The sequence below is a fragment of the Saccostrea cucullata genome, unplaced genomic scaffold, assembly GCF_032062105.1.
Source record: "Saccostrea cucullata isolate Sc308-1 unplaced genomic scaffold, CSIRO_AGI_Scuc_v1 ctg4298, whole genome shotgun sequence".
NCBI lineage: Eukaryota > Metazoa > Mollusca > Bivalvia > Ostreida > Ostreidae > Saccostrea > Saccostrea cuccullata.
In genome coordinates this window covers 4,129-12,298 of record NW_026929609.1, presented here as the reverse complement: position 1 = coordinate 12,298, position 8,170 = coordinate 4,129, and the positions used below count along the sequence as shown (strand labels likewise).

Sequence of the window (8,170 nt, the reverse complement as noted above, 5' to 3'; positions counted from 1 at the left end):
AAACATTCAACACCACGCGGGAATGGTCATCTTAAGAGAAAGATAATATTCAGATATTCACTTTAAATTGTATGTAATGGTTATAAGCCGAAAACTGTCCATTATGTCAGATATTAGACAACCCGAGGCTCGTTAGCGCCGAGGAGAGCCTAATATCGGACATAATGGTCAGTTTGAGGCTTATAACTTGCTTAAAACATTTCACCACTGTCGAACACTTCATTGTTAACTTATTGGACAGTCACAGGTAGGGTCTCTGCTTGGATGACTACCTGGCACTGTTCATCAAGTTAGGCCAAAGAAAACCAGTGTTTGTTTTTCTTCTGTCTTTATTAATAGTAGGAATCATCGAGAGGTGTTTTACATATCGATAAATATGAACATTAACTTTGTTTAGTCTTATTTATTCGCATTGCGACATAATATACCAAGCCAGATGAATTTTAAGAGGAAGATCGAAATGACAAGAAATTGGCAATATCACATAGGCTGATTTTTACCATTTAACTTTTCCTGATAAAATTCATCTGGCTCGGTATATTTTTCTTAAGTTTATATTACACATTTAGCGCCAAGATATCATATTCTGAAATTTATTTTCTCCTGTAAACCTTTACTGAATGTGATTTGTCTATACGTGTTTTTTCATTGAAATATTACTAATATTTTCAAAGTCTTTTTCATATTCCAGTTCTTCGGAGAAAAAATTCTAAGAACCATCCACTTTTCTAAACTTGTGACATGATATTGAATCTTTTTCAAGGAAAAAATTTGTTTGTATCATCTGTCCTTAAAATCAGCATGTTCATAAGATATTTTTTTAAAATAAGAAAATAGAAACTCGGAATATGAAAATGAAACAAGAACTAAAAGAACTAGAGGAAATTTCATGACAAATGTTAAACTTAGGCAAATTCTAAATATTGTACAATTTCACTTGTTTGATTTAACTTTATTTTTGCTTTTTTATATGATACAATTAGAATTTGAATTGCAAATTCATGAATATATTTTTGGCTTGACTTTTAGCTGGCATCGTAAGAATTATTTATTTTGATACATGTACTACACTTGTATGGAAAGATATTTGAATTAATTTGATTTATTCTGATTTACCTCAAATTCCTCAGTGAATTTCTTATTTTCTTCCGACGAAAATATTTTGATTATATTTTCAAGATCAGCTATTTTGATGAGTGTGTTTGTTGGACCGTTGTCTGTCACGATGTACTCTAGTTCAGCATTTTCTTGTACATGTCCACCGTTTGCAGAATTGTTTACATTAACATTAGTTTCATTTTCTAGCAAAGGTAAAATTAATATTCTAACACATATGTTCAACAGATTAATATTTAATTTTAAAAACGGACAGGGCTGCATGAAGAGTGAAATATAGAGACTGTTTGTCATATCTTTAATTTGTACATTTTGGAGAAACTTTTATAATTCCAAAAATTAGCTTCATTTCCTCGTTATGCAATTTTCTGTTAATATTTATGTATCATCACTGTTAAACGATAATCCATATGTTGTTTCTTATTGAAAAGTGTAATTGAAGGCAATATGCATAATGTAGTATTTTTTAAAGGTTTTTAATAGATGTATACATGTAAAGGTATAACATACCGTTGCTATATAATTTATTCCTCTCTGGAAGATCCAAATCAGCAGCTTTCTTCTGCCTTGCTTTTCTAGAAAAAAAAATATATATCTATAAATTTTGGAAATTGAAATCGATGAAAAGACTGCATACTAGAGTTTCTAAAAAGATAGTATGGGGACATATTACTGTGTTTATTCACAAAAGAATTCTCTGAACCCACTTACCTCATGAGAACAGTCACTAAAGCAGTGAGTGCTATGACGACAATTATAGTAATTGGTATACCTACTCCTGCAGCAGGCATTGTCGAATCCTGTGCTTGGGATTCTGCAACTGAATTGTTCCTCTTAAATTAATAACACCATATTTTATAGATATAATATATCTTACGATATCCCAAGTAGTTACTAGTACGAAAAAAGTATCTTTTAGCCTTATGAGCATACGTGTCTAATCCAGATCAAAGTTTGAAGCCGTTAATTCAACGCATTTAATGACAGCCCTATATGACTACAGTATAGCGTTCTCAAAGGGATTTGAAGTGAAAAAAATTAAATCTAATATTCTGCATCAAATGTTTAAGAATATGACCTAACACAAATCATATTTTACGATTATTATTTATGATTATTTAAATGCAATTTTACATATTCTAGATAGATAAGTAGTTGATATGTCGTATTATGTTCGTTTGACCAAGTACAACATCATATGCGTGAAAATCAGAATAGTCAACGTTTGATAAAAGTAGCATTTTTAAAATATATTTTTTTTACTAATTTTCTGATAAGGGTGTTCGGTAAGTTAATAACACTGACAGTGTATAGTTTGAGAATGTAAATTAAATACAGACAGTGTAGAATACTTATATGTATTTACACATGAATATAACAAATTGCTGTGTAATCTTTTGATACATTGACGTATTTTAAAATTTTTGTTCATATTTAATACAAATGGTTAGTTACATGTACATGTACATGTAATATGAAGAAAATGCATACACATTCATTTATACAAGTTCTCTACCCCTTAGGAAACAAATTTCATTTGTAATATTTACTCTAGTGTACCAGTTATATTGCAGAAGTCTCCTATATACCCCGATAGGCACTGATCACATGTTCCAATTTTCTTATTGCAGACTGACAAACAACCTTTAGCACAAGAGTTATTGCAACTGAATCCAAATGCCCCGTCCTCACATTCTGAATTAAAAGCACATACTTAAATTTTTTGAAGATACAAAATCATAGACAAAGACAAAAATCAATTTAATTGAAATAAATCGAATTTCTACCGTTATTAGATTTTTTATATCCTTATGAGGCATGATTATAATTTTATGAATACTTGTATGAGAACAAATAAAGCACGTTGCCTTGAAATAATCACACACATACCGATGTCACATTTCTCTCCTTGATATCCAGGTCCACATTGTCCTGGACAGGAACCGTTGATATGACGACAGGTCTCAGTACCTCCACAGTGACCACACTTTTCCTGGCAGTCTTTGCCATACCACCCGATACTGCATGCTGTAATAACAATTTTCAGATAGGAGTTTGATTTTTTAAAAGTTTATTATAGTTATATTGTACATGTGTCGATATCTGATTTAATCTATAAATATCTTTTTCGATCGTATCATTTTTAATGGAGTAGATATTGAAAACAATATTATCTGTTAATCTGCCACAAGCTGCCTTCAAAGCAGAGGCAGATATATTATTTATCATAATTGACCTATGATAACGATATTGCTTTTTTACATAAAACGAGCCAAAAACCAATCAAACCAAATTCTAACCGTCTATTGAGTTATGTCTTTCTCATCTTAATCAAAATCATCTGGTCTACTTACGTTTATTGCACTGGTCATTTGTCCAACCGTCTTTACATCCTCCAAAACAAGCCCCGTTGATTTTATTGCAGTGTAATTTCTCTTTGCATTGTCGGCTGCAGCTGTACATACAATGCTTTCCAAAGGATCCATATTCACACTCTATAAACGGATATATGTGTGGACAAATTATTTTAAAGTATCTTTTAAACATGAAAATGTCAGCATCAACAAAGATGGACCCAAATGAAACTAATATTATAAATCAAATTAAGTTTCACAAAATGTGCATTAAGTTAAGCAAAGGCTTTAGTTCAACTTTTAAATTTAAAATGCTTTCTAGTCCACGAGGTGGTTGATACATATAGGTATATCGATGCCTAAAATGAATTTGACAAGAAAACATTGTGTGCTGACCTGCTGTTAGCAGTTTACGTAAACGAAGGGTCACCTAAACACATGTAATTGTTTACTAAAGTAGGTTATTTTTTACCTTTGTCACATCGTTTATCTTGTGTTTTCTTCCATCCTGGTTGGCAGAGACCAGAAGGGCAGGAACCGGTCACGTGATCACACGTTGCGTTCAAAGCACAAAATCCACAGGACAGACTACATACTGTACCATAGAATCCTTTCTTGCATGCTGTAAATATAGCAGATACTTTTTCCATGCAGTATAAAATCTTTATAGTATAGACTGTGTGGTTCTTTGAAATAAAATATGTATACATGACAACATATGACAGATAAACATTAGGTTAATGCTTAATGCCCTCGTACGTCAATTGTTTTCTGTTTAGAAAAACATCTTCTGCAAACAATTTTTTTTCTTAGAATAGTTTCAAATATATTTAAAACAAAGATAACATATTCTTCCTTTGAAAATGTAAAGTTTTTAGTTTCCGACTTTGTGTTCAGATTTGTTTTCTTTTGGTGGCTCATAACAGCCACTAGAGTGTTTAATTCGTAATCTAGGGGGTTGTGTTTCAGCAAAACTATTATATTTTTAGCCTAGAATGCTCTATGCTACACGTAAGGCACTACTCAATGCATTTTTGCATATAAAATAAGTGAAAGTGTACAAGAGCACTTTTCCAGTATTCATATATTCCGATCATATATAAAAATGAACACAATGGTGAAATATCCAGAAATAATAGGCTCTAATTGCAAGACATCTTCAAACGTTAAAATAAATCACGTAACTGAATGCACCATAATCATCCTTTCCTAAAATACAACTCATATTTACTTTCATTGCAGTTAGGCAATATCCATCCATCTTCACAACCTCTGGGGCAGACACCGTCGGTTTTGTTGCAATGCAATCCCTCTGCACAGTGTCCACTACAGTTTTTCTCACAGAAATCTCCAAAGGATCCTTTATCGCATTCTGGAAAAATGATTAATTCAAAAAATTAATATGTTTTCTCTACAAGACTTAAACATTTGAAAAGAATCCTCAATATACATGTACCTTTATCGCATCTCTGGTCGTCTTTTTGTTTAAATCCAGGCATACAGTCACCGAAAGGACAGGAACCGTTCACATGGTTACAATGTGCGTTTCTGGCACATTTACCACAGGGAAATCTACATTCCCTTCCATATAAGCCATGACTGCACGCTAGAAAGAAGGTTCTTTTTTGTTACATTGAACTATAAAAATGAAAGACTTTGAACAGTTATCCCTCCCAATTGAAAAGCAGAACCATTGTCAGTTAGGTTGAGATGAATTAAGATTACTATATGTATATTCAATATAAATACAATCTCATTTCAAAAACAAAAGAATGTTAAAGAAGAACAAAAATGTAAGGTCAAAGCAGATCAATTAAGAGCCCTTTGGGTACTACAATATATCCAAATCATATCGTGCATTAACATTGGTACCGTATAAGAATTTTGTTTTCGCGAAAAGTCGCGCTTAATTTTTTTTTATGTAATATTAATATATCAGAAGAATACAGAAACTGTAGGTTTAGAACACATTTTTTATTGAATAATGTGTTATGACAGTTTGTTTCAAAGGAATTATGCGAATACATGTATATATACGCTCATATATATAAAATCGGTTCTAATTTTACAAAGACAAAATATTTATATTGATTATACTATGAGTTCAGTGTATCTAATTCAAGTTTCTACAAGTTTCAGGACACCATATATTGATAATTACGGATCAATTAGAGAAAAAAATACCTCTTGCCAAAATTGGTCCTTAGAACATAGAGCAATTTCACTTCAATTTATCAAAACACTACTAGTACATGTATACATTTTAACTCATACATTTAAGATAAATGAAGCAATCCTTCAACATTTACTTTTTGAATTGATAAAAATGTCACCATCGCATTTTAAAGGTCATACGCAAGGAAATAGCCAAACAAAATGGACTTATTCTTTTTTTTTTTAATTTTTGGCATTTTTTTAGGCCCACAGTATTACATTTGGACTCATGTACTAAGCATATCGTATCTGTAGCAGAATTATCCCACTGAATTAAAAGGGAATTTTTTATGGTGTGCATGATGAAATTTCCTAGACGGTGTGTAGACTATTTGTCAAGATGTGAAACCCACGTGTATTTCAGGAAAGGTATGTTTACAGTCAATTTTCATTATTGAAAGCCACATATTTCAAATTTTTGTTTACGCATTAATCTTCATTTTCTTTGTCATGAATTATCTGCTGAGAGTCTAATTCATTAAATAATTTAATTCAAGCTATATAAAAATATAAAGTTAAATTATGTCCTTGTGTGAGACCTTAAAATAACTTGAATTCAAATAGGAAGCGATATATCTATATTGCATAGAGCAAAATTATATACAGTATACCTTAGACTGTTAAGCTAAAATACTCATTTTGTTATATTTCTTTTATGTTGACTAACTTTCATTGCAATAGGGATTCATCCACCCATCTGCACATCCTCCAGGACATCTTCCGTCTGTTTTATTACATGGCAACCCCCCTCTACAATGTCCACTGCAAGTTTCCTCGCAGTTTTTTCCAAACGTTTTGTCATCACATTCTGAAGTAAAATATGTAATTGAAAACAATTTTTCTCTAATTAAAGATCATGAACATCTTGAAAATGTTACCACCATACCTTTATCACAGCTTTTATAGGAGAAACTTTTAAATCCGGGTGCACAGTTTCCTAATGGACAGAAACCTGTCACGTGATCACATGCTGATTTGTTGGCACAGTGTCCACATGGATTAATGCAGTTCTTTCCATAAAAGCCTTCATTGCATTCTACAATATTTAATATTTCACAATGTATTCTGAAATATCGAACACACTGGAAGTTAGAGCTCAAGTGCAAAAAAAATTATAAAATTAATAAAAAAGAGAATTTTTTAAAGATAATCTTAAATGTAAAAAGTGCTAACGTTTACCATGAAGTCCAACATAAACATATACCTGGCAAATTGTAAATATTATAAATACAATAATTACATGTAGCATATAACAACAACACCCATAGTTTTTCATTGTCGCAAGCATTAGTAATAAAATATTCAAAGTGAAATATTTTATATCAAAAGAATATTTCCCTTCAAAGAATGACTCTTTGTCTTAAATTTAATTTCTTTTAATAAATCTATTAAATCGTTTATTCAATGAATGATGAAATGATACTTTTTAACTTCGAAGAAACAAAACTCAGTTTCCCTACATGTTCAAAGTTGAAGTCATCTTAAATGTTACTTTTAATAGAAAAAAAATTAAATGTGAAGCTCTTTAAATCTTTGAATATTTGCATTTGTTACAAAGCTCAACAATAGAAATTTATCTCACAAGTTACTCATACAAGTTAGCGATCAAAGAAAAGTCTAATTTTCAGATTTATTTATTACAAATTGTACAAAATTAATTTACTTTTACTGCAGCGCGGAGTTCTCCATCCATTTGTACAACCAGCATCACAGATCCCGGTCGTTTTGTTGCATGACAATCCTCCTGTGCAATGTCCACTGCAGTTATGCTTACAGTTCAATCCAAAGGTTCCATTCGGACATTCTAAAAACCAAATAAATAATATAACTGTTAAATGTATATTAAAAGACTACCGGTTCTATGAAATTTGAAAGTACATACACACCTTGATCGCATTTTTTTCCCTTTCTTCCGTTTTTTCCCAGTGTACTTGTCCACCCTGGTTCACACTTTCCAGAAGGGCAGTTGCCATTTTTAAAATTACATGCTTTTTTGTTTGCGCAACGTCCACAGGATTTCGAACAATTCTTACCGTAATAACCCTTATTACATGCTGAAATGAATGATGAGTAACACGTTAAAATCATTAAGCATTAAGGATTCATGTTCGAAAGACAGAAAAGTGATCTTTAGACTAGAGGCATTACCTATGTGTGTATAAATTAATTTGGTTACAACAGTATCCATACATATAGGGAAACCCATTCTCTCAAGGATCTGCTGTTGGTTTTTTTTTTTGTTCACATCGATTTCTAAATACTAGTTACCGATTTTCATTTTATTTCCTTTTTAAAGAGCTAAGTTCACGAAGTGCAAAAATCCGCCTAGTCATCAAAATAAGTGAAACTTCCTGAAATTATACTCGAAGATTTGTCTGTTGTAAAACATTTTATTTTTTAAGAATATCTTTTCTGGTTTTCTTTTTACAGCCGTTTCAATTTAGCATTGTTTTCTTAATCAATGCTGTCACGTCATTACGTTGACG

The 8,170-nt window shown here is 31.4% G+C and overlaps 1 protein-coding gene across 1 annotated transcript; it reads right to left on the bottom strand.

Annotated features, from left to right (window-relative positions):
- Positions 1–1,092: 1,092 nt before the first annotated feature.
- LOC134281408 (multiple epidermal growth factor-like domains protein 10) lies at positions 1,093–7,799 on the bottom strand. The gene is made up of 13 exons (XM_062763876.1): positions 7,571–7,799; positions 7,348–7,488; positions 6,571–6,720; positions 6,352–6,492; positions 4,927–5,076; positions 4,702–4,842; positions 3,943–4,092; positions 3,471–3,611; positions 3,007–3,144; positions 2,677–2,811; positions 1,828–1,936; positions 1,627–1,691; positions 1,093–1,301 (listed from the first exon to the last, which is right to left on the bottom strand). Exons 1-13 carry the CDS (start codon positions 7,770–7,772, stop codon positions 1,093–1,095), a joined length of 1,872 nt encoding a protein of 623 aa, XP_062619860.1. The 5' UTR covers positions 7,773–7,799.
- Positions 7,800–8,170: the final 371 nt, after the last annotated feature.